Source organism: Neodiprion virginianus, chromosome 3, assembly GCF_021901495.1.
Source record: "Neodiprion virginianus isolate iyNeoVirg1 chromosome 3, iyNeoVirg1.1, whole genome shotgun sequence".
NCBI lineage: Eukaryota > Metazoa > Arthropoda > Insecta > Hymenoptera > Diprionidae > Neodiprion > Neodiprion virginianus.
The window spans coordinates 13,402,950-13,427,703 of NC_060879.1; the positions used below are offsets into that span (position 1 = coordinate 13,402,950).

The following is a 24,754-nucleotide window of genomic DNA, read 5'->3' on the forward strand; positions in this document are numbered from 1 at the left end:
AAAACTAAAATACTTACGTTGTATTATCACCCGCCGTTAACGCATCGAGTTCCTCGCTCGACGTAAAATCGCTCTTACTAAATTTCTCCATCAGTTATTCACTCTTGTCGCTAAATAAATTTATTAGACACGATCGCGTCGCTAAATAAATGTATGTGACACGATCACGATCGGATGAGCTGCAATTGTTTTTTTTTCTACGATCACATAAACAAACTCCAAACACGACATCGACAGCCAATCAAAATACGTCTATAGCAGCTTCAGAAACGCCTCTAAAATTTGTTTAAGTTGAACTTCAAGCAAGTCAGGTATGGATGGAAAAAAAACTCAATCATTCGTATTTCAAATTAAAATTTCATAAATTAAAAAATAAGGGCTATATACTTTTTAGTAAGGAATCGTGTTTCTGTCTTGTTACTGATAATATAATAGTATCTTAACGAAAAGTATATGTGTATTGATGAATTTTCACTGGCTTAGACTTTCATAACGCTTTATACGTATATATATTTCTAATTCAATCCAATTTCACTCTATAAAAATTATTGCACAGAGTATGTTTCACCATGCACAGGTATAGGCTTCATCAGTTTCAATTTATAAGACTAATAAGATAGATAACGCACAATAAGTTAAATGAGCTTTTCAAATTATGAAAATACAGGGTAGTAAGAATTGTGAGTGACTAGTACATCTGAGTATCACCGAGTACTACACAAGTACTAGTGAGTCTTTGCGAGTATATTTTTTCTTTTAATAACGTATCTACATTATTCACTGCATGAATTCTTGCATAACTTCTTTCAAAACAGAAATGTTATGAGATAGTTAATAGTATTCGGTTCTCTAGGAGTTTACTCGATAGTGACTATCAGTCAACACCGAATGGTATAAGATACGAATTTTGTACGAAAACTCAGTATAAAATTGGTATGCGTACAATTAATAAGTGTTAGATACTATCATGCATAACTTAGTTTCGTTAAACAGATAAATAATTCATCCGTTCAATATACAATTGATACCATAAAAACGTTAATAATACGTTTATTAACAGGTCAGAATGTTAAGTTACCATTAATAACCGTACGTATTTCGTATAAAAATACGTACAAGTGGTGGACATTCAACTGATTATTATACGTATTCCGTAAGATTTCAACGTATATTCTACCATGTGTTGTTTAGATAGCCCCTCGCATTATACCTCTTGCACTTGGCATTATGGGGTTAGGTGGGTTTCAAAAGCTCAAAATAGGTACATTTTTATGAATTTTTTTTTACTTAATCAACAGAATATTTCATTCCATCAATTTAACACATAAAAGATACATATTTTATAAGTAGTTTGTGAAATTTTCATTGAAAAATATTGAAAATTAAGGCGTGGACACGTCGTCTGCTGTGACCCCTCAAAAAAAAGTTCTCTCGGCGTAGTCAGGATAACTCATGACAGATTCATCTGAAATGCAAAAACCAAAAATTTTCTGTTAGTAGATGTTTAAAACTCGTACTTGGACGAAGGAAAAAAAAAAAAAACAAAAATTACATTTTTGGCGGCGTTGAAAACAAAAAACCCTTATTTTGAGTAAAATTTGCACCCTTCATGGCCTTGAAAAATTACTTGGAATAGAAAAAAAAAAAATTCCTTCGTTCAAGTACGAGATAATGTTATTTTGAAGAAGTGTGCAAAATTTGAAAGAGATCGGTTCATAAGTTTTCGAGAAATCGTGACTACCGATTTCAAAAATGTAGTTTCGAGAAAAACGCGATTGAAGATTTACATTCAAATAACACGTAAATAATCGTACTTACACCGTATAATGAGGCAAACCCATGTTTTTTCCACGTGCCATCACCTGACACGGTAACATCTGTCGTATCTTCAACATTATTTTCATCACACGTTAATTTTTTTTCTTGATTTGCAGCAGACAACAAAATTGATTCGGCAACAGTTATGACGCACTCATGTATTTTATCAACATAAAAATTGTACGTTGATGCATTCAAGAATGAGGAACTTATATCCATCAAACCACAGAATTTTTTACATCCGGCAAGTCCTAAGCCTAGAATTCGCATCACAAAAATAAACGAACAATAGCTAAGCAGCTGCCTCGATATATCTGCCTCGATATATCTGCCTCCATATACCTGCGTCACGCTCGGTTATAGCCTGATGGGTGAAACATCCAAAGGCTATATCTCTTAGAATATGACTCGGATCGTTTTAAAATTTTAAAGGAATATTCTCAACATATTCAATTATAAGATAAGCAAAAAAAAAAAAAAATTCGATTTTTTGAAATTTTGAAACCCACCTAACCCCTTATTAGAGCCGTCTCTACCCGGCGGTGCAAGGAGTGCGTGGCACATGGGTGCAGTCTTAGAGAGCGCAAGCCGATCGCCTTATACCTACAAATACCATGCGTAATCACAATCACTTTTAAAAATTACTTAACAAATGTTCATTATAACTATAAAAATACAGGCACCAGTACTGTTTATAAAATACACCTCATGCAGCTTTCGGCACATTCGTCTTGCGACTTGCGATGTACAAAAGCCAATTCAGGTCTTATTTCTACAAGAATTAAATTTATATTCCAACAAACACACGCGGCAAATTCAGAGAGAGCTTGTGGTTACAAGGCAATCCGTGCGCGCCCTTTGACAGGCGCTGCCGGCTTTTTGACATATCGCCGCCCGCTTGGAGCGAGTATCTAGTCACCAACAAAATACAAATAGAACCACTACCATTAAATTCGCGATAGCTGTAGTCAATGTTGTAAAGTACCTAGGTACAAGTACCTTTTTTTGTACCTAGGTACAAATTTCAGTACCTATGCCTGTACCTAGGTACTTTTCCAGATAAGTACCTTGTATCTGTACCTAAGTATTTTTCGGGAGTACCTGTACCTATTTTTTAAGTACAATTCAAGGTACTTTAATCTTGTGGAAATGTTCGTCCAGTTTTGGAGCGCCAGCAATGACTGGGACTAATATCAGGTTTCACATGGGAATGACTTGTCATTACATCGATTCCAAATTTCAAAGACAGTCATCCATTTTGTCATGCAGACGAATGAAATATTTCCCCACTCATTTGGAAATTGCGAAAGTAGTAGCTCAGATTCACAAAGAATTTAATATCAGCTCTAAGGTTGTTGGTACCGTGACTGATAATGCATCTAATTTCGGAAAAGCATTTCGCCTATTTAAGACAGTAGACGCATTAGGCGAATTTGAGGAACCAGATGTAGAAATACTAATTTTCGATTTGAACCAATGTAATTTAGAGGAAGATGAGGGCGAAATTATATTACCCAGACATTATCGTTGCACTGCTCACAGCCTGAACTTACTAGCATCAACTGATGCTTCAAAAGCAATGACCAATGCCAATTATCAAAAGATTTTATACAGCAGCCTTCAATAAATCCGCTAATATATGGAATACCGTTCATCGTTCGACAAAAGCAGCTGACTTACAATTAGTTTACGATATTTGCAAAACACGTCTAACGGTGCCTTGTAAAATTAGGAATAGCTACTTTGATAGTGTAACGGCTCTGTTCGAAGGTGAAGGATAATTTTGACGCGATTTGTGAAAAACTCGAGAAGCCAGCTTTCACTGAAGTACAGATAAATTTCTTGGAAGAATACATTAAGGTACTAGCGCCTGTAGCCAATACGCTCGACTTCTTGCAAGGAGAGAAACATTCATGCCTGGGTCATGTTTTGCCACCTATCTTCCAAATGAAAACACAAGTAAACAAACTAGCGCACTTACATGATTGCAAACCTTTACAAAATGCAGTATTAGCAGGCATTGAAACACGTTTCAACTCTATACTCGATTTGAACAGCGCGAATAGCCGCGAGTATATCTTAGCCACGATGGCCACACCCAAATTCAAACTGAAGTTGCTCAATATCTCAGGCAAAGAATCGTCGAAGGATTTATGTGAGAATTTGTTAATCGAGGAAGCGCTAAGAATGAGAAGGTCTGCACTTTTTGAGAAGTTTTCTTCAGATCGGATGAGGATGAATTTTTTACGTTTCTGAAAGAAAAAAATATCAATCATAATGACAGTGAAGCTATAGCTACAGGCGCTACAGCTGGCTCTGAATCCAGCTCTTCTGTGAATCTTCAGGATGTCAAAATATAATGTCTGACATATTTGTGTGATAAATCTAAAGAACTGGATAGTTTAGAGCGGTAACCAATTATAAAACAAATATTTTAAAAATATAACAGTCTGTTTCCGAGTTCCGCCCCAGTAGAGCGTACATTTAGTGCTGGAGGACAAATCGTGATGCCGCGAAGAAACAAGTTGACCGACGACAATTTCGAATGTCTGCTGTTCTTGAAATATAATAAGCTAGTAGTGTAAAATATATAACGTTCAAAATTTTACAAATTTAATAAACGATGAGCTTAACATGAAATAATGTGTTTGTCTGGCCTATAATTTTGATCATATTTTTCAGATTGCTCTCATACTTCCCATAAAAAAGTACCTAAGTACCTGGATATAGGTACATCTTGAGTACATGTACCTGTACCTAGGTACTAAAAATCAAGTACCTTTTACAACACTGGATATAGTAAGTGACCGTACCACTGATCTCTGTACTAACTGGATAGCTGACTTGTATGCTCCCGGTCAAAATGATCGATCTGTTCGAAACAGATTTAAGCGCATACCGCACAGACAGTGGATTTAAACAATTGCTACTAGATTCAAAATTAATTGCTGATGATTTAGAATGTAACCATGAATTCACGAAAACTGTTCGTCCATGTCCCCAAAAAAGATATTTTAATTACGAGGCTGCAGATAAGCCCATATTAGACCAAAAAACATAATTTGAACAAAATTTTTATTTTTTGCTATTTGACACCGCGATCTTACAATTAAATAAAATATTCGATTTATTAACAGAACACAACGACAAGTTTTCATTTCTGCGAAACATTGACAGTTGAAGGGCATTGGAGAGACAAAAAAAAAGCACAATGTCTCAACTTAGAAGAAAAGTTAACACATGAAAATAGATCGCATATTGACGGGGAAGATCTATTTAATGAGTTAGAATTGTTACCTTTATTTTTGAATAAATAAAGGTACGACTCTACTCGACGTACTAAATTATATTTATTCCAATAATTTAATGCCCGTGTTTCCTAATGATTGAACATCTTCACGTATACATATATTTAACACTATCTGTGACAGTAGCAGAAGGCGAAAGGTCCTTTTCGAAATTGAAATTAATAAAAAACTACTCACGATCAACCATGACCCAAGATAGATTGCCAAATTTGCTCATAATAAGTATCGAATCGAAAATAGATTTCAAAACAGACGATATCATAAAAAAGTTTGCCAACTTGGAAGCCAGAAAAATTGAATTACATGTTTGAAAATGAACTTAATTTTATTGTAGAATAAGTTACAATAATTAAATGAAAAAATGGAACACAAATATTAGGTTTTACATTTTTTTTTTCTTGTTGCAAAGGGGGCACAGGCTGATTTTCGCACCCTGGTGCCCGATATGGTCAAGACGGCCCTGGGCATTATATAATAATCTTAGCTAGAACTGAAATTTTACGGAGCTGCTATTCAAATATTTATTATGTAAAATAATCACTACATATCGTCACTGAACACATATTAATTATTATTATCGTGCATATTGATATGAACGACGAAAAATTCACAGCGAATGATACTAGGGTATGTTTCTGCACAAATGTGGATGTAGGTGGTATGATATAGGCAAACGTAACATGTGACTTTGAACGTTCTTACCTAATTTATTTATGCATTGATGGCTTATACATACAGTATCACTTTCGTAATTTTATTTGTGAAGTCTTTATAATTAATATATTCAATTGCTTATTCGTGAAAGGACACACATTATAACAGCTCCAACCACTGATAAGAGCGGCGCCTGTTCCACAGTCTGACGATCGCTCCAAAGAACTATTCTATAGGTTCACTTAAAAAATGTATCACTAACCGGTTCGTTCCATCAAATTATCCTTGGAATAGAGGTAATAAATACTCTATAGAATATAGATAGTACTACTAGTCAGTGGGAGTAAGCGGGTGTAAACATAAGGGCACTGTACGAGAGAGGAAAATCATTCAGTGTATACGTTTCATGGGTATTTACAAGTTGGAAAATGTCTTTCAGACTAACCACTACGAGGGTTAACAAGTCCGGGAAACGGAGGCAAATAAAATAAAACACACGGCTTAAAAACGTATATAAGCGGGTCACGTCACTTCACTTAAAAAAAAACCGTCAAATCTCGCATCTATGCGCCATTCAAAATATCCGTAGTACTATGTAAAAAAAATTTCATCCAATTTTTTTTTTACCGTTTTCTTTTTGATTTCGCTGTCATTTCCACGGGACTCGCAACAATTCATGGCGATCATTTTTTTCAGATACCTGAATCCTTCCCCTTTAATCTTAAAAAAAACATCTATGGAGGAAATACCTGGGCCGGAGAAGAGAAAAGAAACGTCTCGTCGTGGTTCACCGCGCGCGCCAATCCACGTCAGCGCTACTCCCGCCAGCTCGCTGTGTTGCGTATAGTGGAGTTAAATTTTATTCGATGCTTTTCTACTTACCCGGGCTGTTCATTCTACGAAAATAGTTATTCAACCACCTTAGCCCTTCCGTATCCGTCTACTAGTGATCCTCTCTCTGGTAGATGTTCAAAAAGAGCAAAAACTGATTTTAGGTAACTTTGGCGCCCTCTATTTTCCACATTTTTGGTCGCAGCACAGCGACTACACAAGACGATTTGTATATTATAGAGTCCTCTACAATTTTTGTTAAGAATTTTTTCTCCACGATCTACTATTCTTGCGCAAAATCGAATCCAAAAACTTTTAGCGTTTTCCAAAAATATCCAGGGAGGGTTAGGCGGGGGGTTCCGAAAACTTGGTTTCAAGCTAGTACCATGGCCCACCAACGATTCATGAAATAAAATAGAGTTGGTCCTTTTTTTTCTTAAAACCCCTTTTTTCGTGACAGATTTACTGTACTAGGAGTACTTCCGAAAAATTGTCTCGTTTGCCCGCGTACGTCTTCGGGCGAAGTGAACAAAAAAAAAGTTCTTGAGAAAAGTAACTATTTTTCAGCGCGAAACGTTCGGTGCCACCTCGGGGGGCCTGCCTCATTTGCGTCCGTGCTCAAGTCTGTAGCGGCCTTAGTCCCCGACGGCGTGCGGCGGGCCGAAGTTGGTATAGGAGCCAGCGGTGGGGGGACTGGAAATCGTGATCGGCCGCTACTCGCGTTTATTCTCGTTCTGTCCGTGCAGCATTGAACATAGCCTGCGTATGCCTGAAGGTCTGTAGAAGTCGAGTAATCTAATTGTATGAAGTGTTGATTTAACGAACGGCAGATACTGCGCAGAATTTTTTCTGGTAAGTACATGATAAATTATAATTATATTTATTAGTATTGGTTGATTATTAGTGTTGATATCTCATCTAGCATTGCATACTGCCGTTATTTTCAATTGCTAAACAAGACTCATAGAAAATTGTTGCATTTGTTTCCTGACAGTTACGTTCAAAAATTGATTTCCTAACAGACCCGAAGAGAATTTCATTTCTTAATCATGGGCGTCATAATCGATTCTTATTTTCATTAAAATGATACCACTGTATCCCAGTAAACACACCATATATATATACATATATATATATATATATGCCATAGATTTTTGGTATCAGTATAATTGTAAACTAATTTTAGTTCCTTTGATACACGCGCATCACTCTTACGATTGAAACATGTTAATATGCCATAGATTTTTGGTATCAGTATAATTGTAAACTAATTTTAGTTCCTTTGATACACGCGCATCACTCTTACGATTGAAACATGTTAATTTTGAACGCTTAACAAAAAAATATACTTCACTTTAATTAGGGCGGTTAAAAACTCTTTATATTCTTACCGCATTGCTCCTCGAGATTTTGTACCTGTTTGAAAAATAGCTCTCACGCAAGATGAGGCGGGTATGATGTTTTTACTATTGTTGCATCGGTGTTGAAATTTCAAAAAATGGCGTTTTTTGGAATTTCAAAGTTAAGATATTCAAATGATCATTGAATTTCTTATTGGTCTTACCATGTAAAGAGATTGCGTGAAAGTGAGGATCTGAATCAAATATTATTCTACTAATACTATATTTAATATCTGAACTTGGAAATTTCAATATACGATAGTTTGTAGATATCCCAGATAGAACAGTAACGTCTAATATACATAAATACGACGTCGCTATCGACGTCTGTAAGACGTATTTACTACGTACACTGAAGAGCTAAATGTCCGGGTAATATCTATATTCTGTATTCTACGTTTAATAAACGATATGTTTGACGTATATAAGACGTCAAAGATACCTCAAATCTATTCCTTGCAAACTTAGAGTAAATGTGCATTTTACGGATAGTAGCCGAAAATTTCCCGTGTGGAAATTGAAATCAGGAACTGGCCGGGAACTGGTCAGCTCTCCCGATTTGAAACCGACCACTGACGTTGAGCAGCCCGTCCGGCCAGCTCCCGTCCAGTAATGTAACACTCGGCTGGGCAGCCACTATACGTATGTTATATGTAATTTTGACAGCAATGGATTTGGCTTTGTTTCTATCAAGTAGATGTTCCTTATACATATAATATGCAGGGTGAGTTTTTTATCTTGGCACGTCGAAATATCTCAAGAAATACGCACCGTACAAAAAAATTTTCAGAATCAGAACTGTTTGATCTCGAGGGGAAAAATTTACTATGTGTAAATCAACCCCCCACCCCAACCCCTAAATGCGGGAGGGGTAGTAAGTTTGAAATTTCGAATGGGAACCTCTATTTTTCATTGCAGATCCGAATTCGACATGAAAAAATACACAAGTCTTATTTGAAATTTTTTTTTCGATTCGAGACAGATGGCGCTTGAATCGCGAAAAATCAAATTTTTGATTATTCCAAGGAAAGCGCTCCAAATCGAAGATAAGGAAGTAGGTGTTCAATGTTTTCAGGAGAACAATTCGATAATATTCGTAAAATATACGTACATGTATAAAATTCTTTCACTACTATCAGTTAAATAGCACCACAATATACGTACAATATAAGTCTATCATAGACGGATACATATCAAATACATATATATCTGTAATATATGTATGTTTATTAGACCTTCTTGCTGTATCTGGACATTTCAACATCGATGCGACAGTAGTAAAAAACATCTCACCGGCCTCAACGTGCATGAGAACTATATTTCAATGAACAGGTACAAAATCTCGAGAAACAATTATGCTCTGAAAAATAAAGCATTTTTTCAAACCGCCCTGATACTAATACATTATTATAGAATAGAATAGTTTTTATTTCCCAATCCGGCTTTTTAGCGTACAGATTTCTTCTATACATCATCTCTTTATTTTCATACTTATCTCTAGTTAGCCTAATTACGTAATGTAAATTCGATCGTAAATTATCGTAAGATGAAAAAATATCAAAACCCATTAATCAAGAGACAGAATTTTGAAAATATTGACAGTCATGAAAGATTGTTGAAAAATGTAGAAGTGCGTACATACATTAGGTAGTCCTAAGTCAGGGTATGGACGATTTTGATTGCTGCTGCCCCTAAATGAGCTCGAAATAATAAATAATCAACCACCTCCAAACTTCGAGTCTATACCTCAACTTTAGACCCTCTTGACAGGAGCGTGAATTTTTTCATTCGAAATAATCAAAATATATGATATTACACTATATATTATATATTCTCAATATGATATACTTTATTACTGAAAAATTCGTTTGTACCCTAACTATAAGGACAATCCTAATATACGTGTCATAACATGGTTAAGATTCTACATTCTCAATCCGACTCGACAATTTCATTGTTTGATCACTGACAAAAAAAGCAAAAAAACATTCAAATTAAAAATGCAGTTGCGCACGATGCACCAAGTAAACATTACGTATGAAAATTGGAGGAATGTTCTGATGAAGAATGTATATTCCACGTATAACCATTGAATATTTGTGTTTCGATAAAAGAAACCCCTATTTTTGTATGTTAATATTTATTGGGTAGTGATGTTTTTATAAAGAATCATTATAAGCTAGAACCATGGAGAACGAATTAAAACAAACCCATGCATGAAATATATTTTCTTCCTCAGATATCACAGTGGATGAACATATATGGGCACATCTCACCTCTCAACGCAATCAAATATTCCGAATAATAGATTAATTCATTCGGGTATTCAACCCGTTTCAAAGGTTTGCCAGTAGAGTTAAGTTCAATATTGGCCATGCCTTTTGAACGAAAATTGTTGAGTAAACGTCATTTGCGTCGTAAGCGAGCAGAAAATTTGTATCGAATGAAGTCTGTTGTGACTTGTGATACTGAAGAAAATGCTTGTAATAATAACTTCGGTTACCAAGGGGACGTTTTCAGAGGGCAGGATGCTGTTGAAATTCGATCATGTACCGTAACTAATTCGACTAGTGATACAGATCATAGCCCATTCACATTTCTATCAGAAAACGAACCCAGTTCATGGTTCGGAGTTACACCTAATGAAACCAATAATTACATTCATAAAAGCGTAGATAATCCAGAAGCGCCGCTCAATACTGACCATATTACACACCAGTTTCCCTTTATGAATAGTTCCGACTACGCAGATATTGAAAGGGATTCCGAAATTTGTAGTGATCAGTATAGGGATCGCGATGATCATGATGAGAGAAAATCATTTGTAATCGAGTTTCAAAAAAATTTGAGAAAATCGGCTTGCGATTATAACATCACTCATACATCGATCGATAAACTGTTAGATCTCATTCGTCCTAGATATCCTTTTCTACCACAATATGCTAAAAGTTCATTACATACCGATAGAAAAATCGAACTAGCAAGTTTAAATAATGGCAAAATGTGTTGTATTGGTATTAGTGCGGGGGTAGAAACTAGACTGCGGGGTGGACTAAGTGACTCTGCGACATGCACGAATACTTTAATCATTGACGTTAATATCATTGGATTACCTTAATACAAAAGTAGTTCTTTGAATTTATGGCTCATACTCTGTCGGAGTCATTCAGTAAAAGATAGTTCTCCATTTATGGTGGCGGCATTTTGCGGCAAAAGCAAGCCTGACCCCTTAGATACCTATTTGTCTGACTTCATCAAAGAAATGTATTTGCTTTTCCAACGTGGCATCAGAAATGGCAATAAAACGCTGCGTGTACAAATCGACTGCTTTCCCTGTGATGCTCTAGCAAGAGCTACGCTTAAAATAATTAAAGGTCATACCAGCACATACGGTTGCGAAAAGTGCACCATCGCAGCTGTTTCGAAGCAGAGAAAGTTGTATCATCCTTTTGACAAAAGTTATCATCGCAAAAGATGTGACAATGATTTTTTAGATGCAAGATTTGATACCACGTATATAAAAGATGTGTTACCATTACTTCGCTTGTTCATTGAACTTGTCACGCAGTTGCCACTTGATCTAATGCATTTGACGTATTTGGGGGTACTAAAAAGATTACTGATCAACAACTGGATTCAAGGGACAAAACCGCATAAGTTTTCTAGAGAAATTTTGAAATTTATATCTTCTGAAATCGAAAGATTGCGAGTTTGTGTGACAGTAGAATTTATCCGAAAGCCTCGAAATCTTGACGAAGTCAAACGTTGGAAAGCTACAGAGTTCAGATTTTTTTTTGATGTACTTAGGGCCGATCATATTACGCGATGTGCTCGATTCTGGAAAATATGATAATTTCTTGTTACTGCTTGTTTAAATTTTGTCGTGTGATTCGCTCATTGCGCGCCACTTGGAGGACGCCAGACACGCGTTAAAAAAAATCGTACAACAATCTGCTAGACTATATCGTAATCATTTCGTCGTTTATAACGTCCATTCTTTGCTTCACCTCTGCGATGACGTTGAACAGTACGGAAAATTGCAAAACGTCAGTTGCTTTCCCTTCGAAAAATATTTGGGCAAGTCAAAAAAACGCGTGCGGGCAAAAAGACTCCCCTTGCAACAGATTGTTAAACGAATTTCGGAACTATCCAACTTTGAAAAAAATGTACCCTTGAATCCTGGTCCCGAATTATATATTCTGAAGGGCATCACAGCAAAGGGCAAAAATGCGTTCGAGTGTAGAATACTACAAACAAAACGGTTTAAACTGTCAACAAAGAATACAGAGTAATCTCATTCAATGGTAAAATTTATGTAATCAAATCGATTACTTGCATAGATGGTACGTATAAATGTGTAGGAACTGCATTCCGATACCTAAGGAATCTATATCGTGAACCAATCAAATCTTCTAAACTAGGAATTTTCTTTGTTCAGAGTTATTATGAAACCACAACCTTCCTTGTAGATGAAATTTCCATCAAATGCCTCCAGTTTCCATTCCAAGATGAGTCTCGTGTTTTTCCTATATTCCTATTGTTCATCAGAAGGTTTAATTAACGTATTGTTACAAAGCGGAAAATTAAGAAAGGAAAAGGATTTATTTTGTGACGGAGCTCTCCTTTCAAAGTCTCGAGATAGAATGTTTTTACAATAATGTTGGTTGACTCAGCAACCTTATTCTTTTGAAAGACATAGGAGGTTTATAAACGTCTTTTATCTATGATGACTACTAGATCATTAAAATAGGGACAAAACTGGTGATTTCACCCTTTGTAACACTACTCCCCCGCGAAGACAAGAGTCGTCCCGACTTGGAAAAGATAAAACAATTGTAAAAGTGATCTAGCAGTCAGTGCTCGGAGGTGAGTTGGAGCTGTGGCTCTAAAAATTTAAGGACTCCCTTTTTACTATCTGGCATTTGCCCACAGTCTCAAGGTAAACCACAGAAACCTTGAGCAGATAGTTGAGCGTTAAATTGAATTTCAAAATTTATGTGCTTTGTTTTATAAAAGTAAGTGTTATCTAGTGTTATGTATCTTCATGAATTTGAAAACATCAAAATCATCCGGGTCGACGTCGAAAAGGAAATCCATTCCTCTTCAGGGAAAATAGTCCGGTGAATCAAACACAGATGAGTACGACGAGGCGGGTAACAGGAAAAAGGAATAGGTGACTGAATCCAAGACTTCTTCAGAAACAGCACACCCTAGAGTTTGGAGGACAAATGTGAGTGGTGGTATAACAATCCAAATTCACTAAGTGAATTTGGGAAAATGCATGAATAAGATAAATTAAATATTCATTGAAAAGAAAAGAAACGATTTTATCTCATTTATCTCGTGTCACTCTTCGAAACGAAGGCCACCAGTCATCCTTAGAAATCAGGAAAGGTCGGAAGGAAAAGGCTGTTCGGTAAACAACCTGAAAAGTGCTTACAAAAACTGACACTTGAGGTTAAAAAAAAAAAACGAGGATCGACCAATCACTTATTTAATTTCCCGTATCGAACAACATCGAACTAACCTTAACCTGTCAACGAACTTTCTAAGCTTCAGAAAGTTACTAAAACGACGCCCTTGATTGATAAGGAGCTAAGCGATCCAGATGAACGACTTTGGATTTGGTACGAGGGGAACGTCTAATTCTAGAAACATCATCGTTAATCTGATCAACAATGAAATGAGGACCCTCCCGAATAGTCTGGAGTTTAGAACAACGCCCTTGCTGTCGAAGAAGTTGAAATATCCAAACGGAATCTCCCTTTTCAAATTTTAAATTTCTAGTTCTGATGTCATAACGATCCTTAGTCTTATCGGAGACCAAACGAATTCTTTCCCTAGCAAATTCATGGACCTCGTCCAATTTTTGACGGAAAACGGAATTAAAAATAACCTGGGACGAAGCCACGGAAGGATTGACACCCTTTTCTAAATCCGACGGAAGTCGAAGATCCCAACCTGTAAACATCATAGCTGGAGAAAAACCGGTAGTGTCGTGAATTGCAGAGCGATACGATAAAAGGAATAAGGGAATCCACTCATCCCAATCTTTCTGATCCTGATCAACGAAAGGAGAAAGATAACGAACAAGCGTCCTATTCAATCTTTCTACCATTCCATTGGACTGCGGATGCATACCGGTGGTACGAGTTTTTCTAATCCCTAAAATTTGGAGGGACTCCTTTATCAAATTCGACTCAAAATTTCGACCCTGATCTGTGTGTAATTCAAGAGGAGCTCCGTAACGACAGACGAATTTACGAACGAAAGCTCGAGCGACGGTGCTAGCGTCTTGATTCGGAATTGGAACTACTTCTAACCACTTTGTAAAATAATCTGCTATTACCAGGGCATACCGATTTCCTGACCTAGAAAGACAATAGGGCCTAGGATATCCATTGCGAATCTTTCAAATGGAGCTCCTACGTTATATATTTGAAGAGAACTCTTCCCTTTTTCACGAGGTCCCTTCTTGGCTAAACAAACCGTGCAAGTTCTGCACCAATTTTCAACGTCGGTTCGACAGTGAGCCAAAAAGTACCTTTCTCCGATCCTACCTAAAGTCTTATTAGAAGCGAAATGGCTACCGGCAGGTGAATCATGAAAGCTTGACAAAATCTCGGCTATCTTTTCTCTAGGAACCAGAAGCTGCCAACGTACCGACCTGGAGTCAGGTGATTCCCATTTCCTATAAAGCAACTGATCGAGGAGAAACAAGGAGTCCCACTGCGCCCAGTAAATTTTCAAAGACTGACTCATAGAAGATACTTCTTCCCACTGAGGCCTGACTCCTGTGGATTTCCAATTCCGAACTAGGAGGAGATCTAAATCTTTCTCCTGGGCGATGATCCAGTCTTCTTTATTTTCAACGAGAGAAATTTGCCGAACGTTAAGCGATGGATCTTGCTGTTCATTTATACGAGAGCACTGTTTGCAATCGTCCGCGCATGGACGACGAGAAAGTGCATCAGCATTACCATGCAGAACTCCGGGACGGTGTTTAATTTCGAAGTCACATTGGCCTAACCTCTCAAACCATCGAGCTACTTGGCCTTCAGGTGATTTGAACGAAAGAAGCCAACTTAAGGAAGCACTGTCTGTCCGAATCAAAAATTTCCTTCTATGAAGATAATGATGGAAATGGCAAATAGATTTTACCATCGCTAATAATTCCCTACGGATACGCAATAATTGCGTTCCGGTTTAGACAAGACACGACTGAAATAACTAATAAAACGCTCTTGGTTATCCTGAATTTGAGACAAAACCCCACCTTTACCACAGAGAGAAGCGTCAGAATCTACGATGAACTGATAATCGGTGATGGGATAAGCTAATATCGGCGACGAAGTTGATAATTTTTTAAGGAGAACAAAGACTCCTTCGCATTCGCAAGTCCAATCAAAAACAACTTTAATTCCTGTAAGAGCATGGAGGGGTCTTGCTATAGAAGCAAAACCCTTAACGAAACGTCTGTAATAAGTACAAAGTCCTAAGAAACTTTGAACCTTTGCTTTTGAATCGGGACGAGGCCAATTCAAGACCTTTTCTAATTTAGAAGGATCTGTCTTAACACCTTCCACTGAAACGACGTGTCCGAGGAGAGTTACTTCCCTTTTGAATGAAAGACATTTTCTGGTACTCATTCTTAGACCAGCTTGGAATAAACGACTAAAAACCTGCTCAAGATTTTTCAATTCTTTATCAAAAGTCTTACCGAACACAATGATGTCATCGAGATAAACTAAACAAATCTTGCCAGTGAGACCTTGAAGGGCGAATTCCATCGCTCTTTCAAAGGTAGCTGGTGCATTAAAAAGGCCAAAAGGCATAACTTCAAATTGCCAAAGTCCACCTAACCTTGTGACAAAAACTGTTTTCGCTTTGTCTAACGGATTCATTTCTACTTGCCAATAACCGCTTCGTAAATCAATCGTAGAGAACCAACGGGCATCAGATATTAAATCAAGGGTATCTCCTATCTGAGGAAGCGGATATGCATCTTTCTTGGTGACCTCGTTTAACTTCCTATAATCTATACAAAACCTCTCGGAACCATCTTTTTTAATTGACTAAGACAATGGGAGAAGCCCACGGGCTAGAAGACGACTCAATAACATCTGCTGTTCTCATATCTTTTACTAATTTTTCAACTTCCTTTCAACTATTAAAAAGAAGCCCTCTAGCTGCCTCTTGAATCGGAGCGTTATTCCCCACTTCTATCGAATGATTAGCTGTGGTACATCTCCCGATGTCGGCAGAGTCTTTAGCAGAAGTCTGTTTAGAATCGTTAAAAAGGCAAACGAGACTGTTAGTCTGAGCGATATCTAAATCTTTAGAAGACCTAGTAAAGAGTTCCGTGAGATAAGAAGGAACGAATGAAGAGTCCGAAACATATTCTAAAATGCGCAAAGACGAGAGGGTTTCTTTCTGTTGAGAAGAGTTAATATACCTAGACGTTTCATGGTTGATTTTACGGTAACCAGAACAGAGAGTCGAATCCCCGGTAGAAATGAAGCAGTTGTGAGCGGAAAGAAAATGTACGCCTAAAATGCCTTCATCTCCTATTTCAGCTATTAGAACTTCATGTGGGGATTGAAGACAATCCGCTACTGTTACCTGCACGACCATCTTACCTACGACAGGGGTAGTTGCTCCTGTAGCAGAGCGAATAGACACGTAAGGATTAATTGAAGCAAGAGACGAAATCATATCAGGACGAACAACGGAAATTTCGGCTCCGGTATCTATCTCCCACAAACAACCTAGTCCGTTAACAGAACCTTTAGCATATAGGTCGGTACGACGCAGGCCTCTAACCACGAACTGTGATGCAATGGGGCTAAGGAACTTGGAAGAAACCGATGATATCCGCCCTTTCGCAACATCGGTAGCTAGTTTCCCGAATTCTGAGGAACAGAAGGTTGCGCTGCTCAAACCGGATTAGAGGGTGCTTTCTTGGAGGCATTATTGCGTCACCAACCTTCCGCAGTCTCCAACTGACGGTCGAGTTTGAAACAATTCTTCGCGATATGTCCCCTCAGGCCGCAAAACTGGCACTCTGAGACAGGCCGATTGGAGTTTGATCTATTGTGGTAACGAGAGAAATCACTATTTCTCCTTCCTGGAAGAGAATCTGAGCTAGGCTGACTGACTGAAGGACGGGACGAAGAATTTTCTGAAGCTTTAGCTTGGTTTAATCGATGAAGTTGACGCGAACCTATATCCGCCTTGCTTATGGCTTCTAATTCTAAGCCCTTAATAATTGCTTCATGTAGAGAAGTTGGAGCTGCGAGCCTCAGATGATACCGAAGCTCCGGATTCTGAATCGCATCAATGAATTTCGCCCGAGCTATCTGATTTCTAGCTTTTTCTGCACGATCGGTAATGGAGTGTCGAGCGAGACGTTCGATGTCATTTCCGAAAGAGGCTAAATCTTCCTTGGGCCCTTGACGTCTATTTTCAAACCGAGTGAAATAAAGTCTGGAAAGATGTTCTTCGCCAAACTGGAGTTTAAGAGCCGCGCAAATGCTGTCGAAATTTTCAGAATCCGAATCTGAAAGCGATCCAAGAACTACCAAGGCCGGACCAGACGAAGAGGCCGTCAAATTAGCTGCTTTCTGGGACGGAGTCCAACCATTCACCTTACTTATCATGTTGAACTGACATTCGTATAGACTCCAAGCAGACAAACCGTCATACGAACCGGGCTTCAAATTCGATTATTTCGAGGGCTACTCTACAATACTCGCGGCGGGTACAGAGACCTGATTGAGTCCGAACGAGCTCTGAGTCTGTGGACAGAGAATATTGACAGTTCCGCGCGATTTTAAAAAGGCCAAGAACTCTGAATGAATATCCACGCTAGGATGAGACGACGCGACAGGAGGCTCAACTACTTCTGAAATATCACGTTACGGAACATCGTGGCATTGCGGAAAAGAGCTAACCTGAGCTTGTTGCGAGACATGAGCAGGTGGAAAATTTTTAGCAACAGGGGGAATTTCGCCTCCCCCATAAATGGCGTCAGACCTTAATTGATCCGGAATTGAATGAATGGAGGTCCTCCTTGCTGGGACCGAGACTGAAGGAAGAGAAGTCCTTCCACCTGGGGACGGAACTGGGCGTATTGGGAATTCCTGCGGTCGCTCCTGAAGCTTCTGCACACCTTGCAGGATCCCGGTCACCGCCTGGGACACGATTTCCTGTTGTCGACGTTGTTGCGAGAGGAGTTCGTGCAGAAGATTCTGCTGTTCTTGTTGCTGCAGTTGTTGCTGTTGTTGGTGGTGTTGTTGCTGTTGTTGATGTTGTTGTTGCTGCTGTATCTGCCGCATTAGTAAATTTTGATTTCCTTGGATGAGCTCTGCCAAGAGAGCTAGTTAGGGCTGGGGTTGAAACTCAGTTTCCAAACGAGGAGAAACGGGAGGAAACGCCGGTTCAAGGGACGAAACACGTCCGGCAACTCGTCGCCCCGCGCGTGATGCTTTCGTCAGAGGAGATCTTTGCATTCTTTGTATACTTCTTATCACTCAAAATCCAGTTAAAACTCTGCCGAGACACAGAAAAATCCCACTTCTGACACCATTTTTACAGAGCGGAAATTTAAGGAAGGAAAAGGATTTATTTTGTGACGCAGCTCTCCTTTCAAAGTCTCGAGATAGACTGTTTTTATAATAATGTTGGTTGACGCAGCAACCTTATTCTTTTGAAAGACATAAGAGGTTTATAAACGTCTTTTATCTATGATGACTACTAGATCATTAAAAAAGGGACAAAACGGGTGATTTCACCCTTTGTAACAATATTTTGAGTTAATGCATACATCTAACATGGATACTGAGAAACCTGTGGAATTCGTCTGGAAAAACTATTCTTGTTGGATGATTGTTAGCTTTATCGTCGACCTATGATTTTTGATTACGGTAGCTATTTAAATAGGATTACTACTTACTTTGTTCCATTCATGTTTTTCAGTGTAATTGATATCTTGATTTCTTATTTCATGCTGAACCTTTTATATTTTTGATAAAGTTACATGGCAAGATATTGTACAGATACTTAGGTGATAATCGAAGATGTATGCGATAGTTGAATTCGTGAGAGGTGAGCGTGAGACGATAAAAGAGTGCGCCCTAGTCCCGGTATTGTGGCTTACGGCCAATAACACACTATGCGTTTGGCTGCGGACGAAGACTGAGCAAAAGTTCGAGAGCCTGGTTGAATCAAATGCCACCTACGATCAATCCTAGCCCACCCATCCTATAAAACGGGTGCTGCATACCGCAGGTAATTTGACTGTACTTTTATCAGGTTTATCTGATTACAAACTGCCAGAACTTCTTGTTTTCATTGTGTATAATCCTAACGACCTCTTGGTGATAATGCGTGCGTGAGAAAAAATTATAGTTCCATAAAAAATATCACTGATTGGTTTAATGGAATAGGTACAAATTAAAATAGATAATAAATAAATTAAATTACATGAACTCATTGAGTAAGGCAAGAACCATAATCTACACTTGTGAAGCTAAACTTATCAATGATTTAAGACCAATCTTACATAATTTAGGTTGAACAAATAACAAACTTCTGATGGCCCGCGACATGGGGTCGAATTGTTAGGAGAGAAAACTACCATTTTTTTCTGATTCAATCGTTAAATTTCCTAACCTACTTTCAGAATTTAAAAAGCAATTTTTCACGTAGTATTTTGTTTCTGGAAATACTTGAATATTGTCGGGTTAGTGGAATGAAGAAACACGCCGATTTCATTTTGTAAAAACAGACACGCAGGTTTTGAAGGTATAAGACGTGACACGTCGGTTTTAAGCTTGAAAAACGTGATACCTCGGGTTGAAAGTCAAAAACAGGACAACTCACTTGTCAAGTTGGAAAAGGGGACACGTCGTTTTGATTTTAAAAAACAGGACACGTCTGCTACGCTACATCTGCTACGGGTCCTATTTTTGTAAGTCAAAACGACGTGTCTCCGTTTTCAATGTGAAAAGCGAGATGTCCTATTTTTGAATTCAAACCCAAAATAGCTCTTTTTTCAAGCTTAAAACGACATGTCACGTTTTATTTCCTCAAAACTAAATTGGCTCTTTATTCCACTTACCCGACGATATAGGGAAAAACGAATCACGAATTCGAGGATTCGTTCCTCATACATATCACCTGTCGTGGCAACCATGCCTTTATACAAATTTTGAAATCATGTAGTTTAAGAAAAAAATTAGATTATTCGACAGTCTAAGTAATAAAAAAATGGTTGTCCGAGAAGGTAATTCGACTTTTCCATATGACTCTTTCGCGAATTTATGTTAGATAACCATATTCTTTGTAGTAGCCGATTTATACTACACTGATCGGGGTAATTCTCGGTGTGGCTTTTGGAATCGAAGAGAATATAAATATCACTGGATTAGAGGTTTCCTTTTCTCTGCACTAATAATTCATGAGAAAATGTACTAAAAATTCGTGAGTTCAATTTCTCGAAAAGAATTTTGTTATTTGATAACGGACGTCAATTTTGTATTTGATATAAGTCATAGACCATATATTGCTGTACATATAATAAACTAGATAATAGTGATTGTGTAAATTGTACGTGATTGTTTAATTCCGCTTCGGTCATTCATTATTTGTCTGAATATATTTATAGGTTTATTATTTCTAGCCGTATATGAAAGTTTATTGGACGACACATTTGTTACGTTCCAGTGGACTACGACTCAGCTGTAGCGTAGATGGCCGACTTGATAGAAAAACGCACTTCCGAAGATGGGATTGCATGCCAACCAATTACACAAAGGAAGATTGTGTTGAACGACGATATTCTTGATCAAGGCGATCAGCTGCCAGTACCTGAGATTCCAAAAAAGCGAACAAAAAAATGAAACAAACAGGATAAGCGCCACAAGAAAAATAAACGGCCTAAGTATGCCGAATCAAGTAGCAGCGAAAACTCCGTAGCCGGTTCCCGAATGCTACGTTCAAACGAAAAAAACGAATCAACCAACATCACGTGATTAGAAAGAAGTTTGACGGGCTTGGATCAGAACCTTTCCATAATCGCTGAGGTTCATGATACTTTCATAAACACGGAGATGTATCATAACACCCAACCATCTAGCTTAGCTACTACTACGGGTGTTACGACTCTTCGCATGAATCTAAACTTGACACCAAAAAGAATTATCATCGATAGGAATGATCAAGTTCAGATGTCACGTTCAAGAAACTCAACGCCGCAAAGAAGTGCCTTAGGTGCAGATAATGCAGTTGACACGCCACGTTCTAGTATAGTATATTCTACGCCCGGTGCTTCGGGCCTGACACTTGAGGAGAATACTTTACGTTATTTAGAAAAAATAAGCGCGGCCGTTGATCAAAACCAGATAATTCTCGGCCAGATTTTAAGGATTAATCAGACACTATCTCAAGTACAAAACTGTACGATGCCGCAAGGTTTTCCAGATTTCCCAATTACCTGATCAGATATCTTTGACGAGTTCAATGAGATGCTGGAGAACGAGGCGCATCGCACATATCTAGTAAGTTGTTCTGATAATACATACCTACTTGATTTCAATTCATAGCGATCCAAAAATTTGGAATGATTACGTAGAGTTCTGTGAAGGAAAAGGGTGGAAAATGACTTCACCAGCGTTAACTTACCGGATACAGATCAGGATTCTTAGGTCCTAAATAGAATGTCGGAGGGAATATTTGCACAAGGATTTAAAACTTTTGATCCGATTACCGTTATTTGAATACATAATTTTATACTCGAACGAATCCCAGATAAACTGGAAGACGAATAATTTTAAGAATGATTAGAAAAATGTTACCATGTACAGTTTTACAAATATGATTCTATTTTTTTTCTTTAGATCCAGAAGCTCGAATCAATAGGCGGATTGTCACAACGAAAAGCCGTGATAAATATGTTAAAATTTGTAATGTCGAACAGTCTGGCCATGATGTATAACTGGGCCGGCCGAGATAAAAAATGTTTCAATAACACAAAGTTCATGAAAATCCTAAATGGTAAGTAGCAAATCCATCATTTCTTTTTTGGGATTATGTGTAGCTATGTGTTACAGCACACTCTGATCCTAACAGCTCATTTATAAACGTAAAATTTATTATACTGTGTGCAATGCGTATAGTATCAGTCACAAACTTTGGATAAGCGTGTATATGAAAATAGTTTTGGAGAGTTTTAGTCAGTCATAGGTAAGCTGCGAAAGTACAAAAAAGGTTTTGCCAGTTGAAAAATATGAAAACATCATTTCCTTTCACGAAATATTACGAAGGTCATTTTTCTAGGCAAAATACTACGAAACTCTGCATCGTAAAATCAGGCAATATCACGAAGTACCGTTATGGTTACGGAAAATGGCTAAAGTTGTACTGGTAGAAAGTCGAATAGACACAAATGGGTGCGTGTACAGAAATCGATGTATAGTGGGATTTTCAAATACTGTTTTTTTCACGTTCCCATACTTTACATCAAAATATCAATTTTTAATCAATTCCTAATTCTTTCCTTTTGGATTATAGGATAAAAATGAAGTTGTTTACAATGATATCATCAAGGTGGTGAGCGACCGGCAATACCGGGAAAAGTCAAGAGTAGTATAGATAGGCCGGTGCTAGACCACAGAATGATCTAGAACCGGCCGATCTTGATTCCTACCTTACCGACAGTCGGTATGTCACCACCGCGAGGGTAAACCTTACCCGCGATATTGGTGCCGACTGTTAACATAGATGGCGCCATCCGTATTTTCACTCGATTTTATCGACAGACAGTTTGACAGTTAAATTCTTTGCTAGTCAGATGGGTAGCCATTTTGATTATTGCTTAGTACGATTAGCAGTGATTCTGATTTTTCCCCCGTCAAACGCTGCCCACTACCTGCTTTTTCGTTGACCGATTTTTTTCCCCATCACATGCCCCGCGTTGATTAGGGTTGGGATGTGCATGTTTTTGATTTTTGCTCAATCAGATGGGCAGCCATTTTGATTATTGCTTAGTCAGATGAACTGTCATTTTGATTTTTTACCGACATACAGTTTGACAATGAATTCTTTGCTTAGTCAGATGAGCAGCCATTTTGATTTTACCCCCGTCAAACGCTGCCCACTGCCTGCTTTTTCGCTGACGGATTTTTTCTCGTCGCATGTCCCACGCTAATGGGGGTCGGAGGTTTGCAGGCTCAGACCTGTTCGCGATAAAGAGTCGTGAAGCCCAAAAACGGTATGTGCGCAAACCATCCGGTCAAGAGTGGGCAAGACAAGATTTTTCCCCCGTCAAACACCGCCACTACCTGCTTTTCGTTGACTGATTTTTTTCCCATCACAGGCCTCACGCCGATTAGGGTTGGGGTGTGCAGGCTCAGACTTATTCATCGTAAAATTTTTTTATTCTTTGATGGCGGGAGGGGTGAAGGGTGGGACCCAGTCGCCTCTGACGTAATTTTTTTTTCCCTCCGAGATGCGCAGAACGCAGTGCGCACCGCTCTCAAATTCTTGCGATCTATCGACATATTAACTCCACAAATCCGAAGACTCGTCAGTCTTACACGATACGTGCAAGTCGAAAGTTCTACAAAGTTCTGCTTATATCAACATTAAAGTCATGGCCGCCAAAACATACTCCAATCTCGTCAAGATGATGGAGAATGCGCACAATTTGTTGGGCGAGCTGCATCCTGAGCAGGAGAATGACGATTTCTTCAAGCACTGGATTGACGTTGGAACGGAAAATCTCCAATTGCTGCGTGATGTTTCCAAGCGTCCGAGAACGAGCATAGGTGCGAAACAGCGAATTCAACATACGATCGCACTCATACAATCCTGGATAGCAGATTCAGCAACAGCTGCGACAGCGACAGCAGCAGCGGTAGCAGCAGCACGCTGTGGTAATGGGCGGAAATTCGGTACTCCTGCGGGTGTACAATGGGACGATGTCGACAGCGCGTTTGCTAGCAGGATCCGAACGGGGGTTATCACCAACCTGGGTCATAAAAATTTGGACGCGTTTCTGGACGATGTGCAGCGCGTCATCACCGAGAAGTTGGAGTTGGTACTGCGCGAAGAGGGAAATGTGAAGGTCAACCTCATATTATCGTGCAAATTCGAAAATGTCAAACACGAAGAGATCTCCACTGAAGTTAAGAGCTCCAATACATCCAACGTGGCGATTCTTTTTCCATCCAGCGATATAGATGGCTGGTCTACACGTGCACGGGGTGATCTGCTATCGAAGGTGGAAGATTTCGAACAACGCGATTCCGGCTGGAGTATGATTGAGATCCTCAACATCGCTATAAACATCAACCGCTGTCAGCCTCTCGCAGCGAGTGCTTCAACATTCATCGAGCTGCCCTTGGATATTCGACGTATAAGAAGGCTGTGATCAACGTAAAAAACAAGGATGAAAAATGTCTGCTCTGGTCCGTCACAGCAGCTCTCCACACAGTCAACATCCACACCGATAGGTCTCACACTATCGTCGCTATATTTCCGAATTGGACTGTACAGGTATCAATTTTCCCGCTACTCTGCGCGATGTGAGAAAGTTTGAAAAATTGATTAATTTGCGAAACAATGTATACGGGGTAGAGTCTGAAACCTTTTCAGCCCATGCTAGAACTGAGAAAAGTGTCATCGTGCCAATTTATTTGAGTAAAAATTTGAGTACCGCGAACACTGACACGATTCATCTTC

General features: G+C 38.6%; 2 protein-coding genes and 2 long non-coding RNA genes across 4 annotated transcripts in view; 3 read left to right on the forward strand and 1 right to left on the reverse strand.

The window, feature by feature from the left end:
- LOC124300690 (glutamate receptor ionotropic, NMDA 2B) overlaps positions 1–24,754 on the forward strand; it is a 1,918,249-nt gene that overhangs the window by 574,883 nt on the left and 1,318,612 nt on the right. The gene's annotated exons all lie outside the window — the stretch shown is intronic.
- Positions 18–15,237, forward strand: LOC124300709 (uncharacterized). Its single transcript, XR_006907294.1, has 3 exons — positions 18–137; positions 4,291–4,296; positions 15,227–15,237. It is a non-coding gene; the product is annotated as an uncharacterized LOC124300709 (long non-coding RNA).
- LOC124300707 (uncharacterized) lies at positions 1,263–19,951 on the reverse strand. The gene is made up of 3 exons (XR_006907292.1): positions 19,940–19,951; positions 14,657–14,662; positions 1,263–1,449 (listed from the first exon to the last, which is right to left on the reverse strand). It is a non-coding gene; the product is annotated as an uncharacterized LOC124300707 (long non-coding RNA).
- The window catches only part of LOC124300698 (uncharacterized), a 35,101-nt gene continuing 31,236 nt past the window's right edge, over positions 20,890–24,754 (forward strand). The window contains exons 1-2 of the mRNA XM_046755024.1: positions 20,890–21,570; positions 21,910–22,066. Coding sequence (XP_046610980.1) covers positions 21,538–21,570; positions 21,910–22,066 — 190 coding nt within the window. The 5' untranslated portion in view covers positions 20,890–21,537. The remainder of the gene's footprint in view (positions 21,571–21,909; positions 22,067–24,754) is intronic.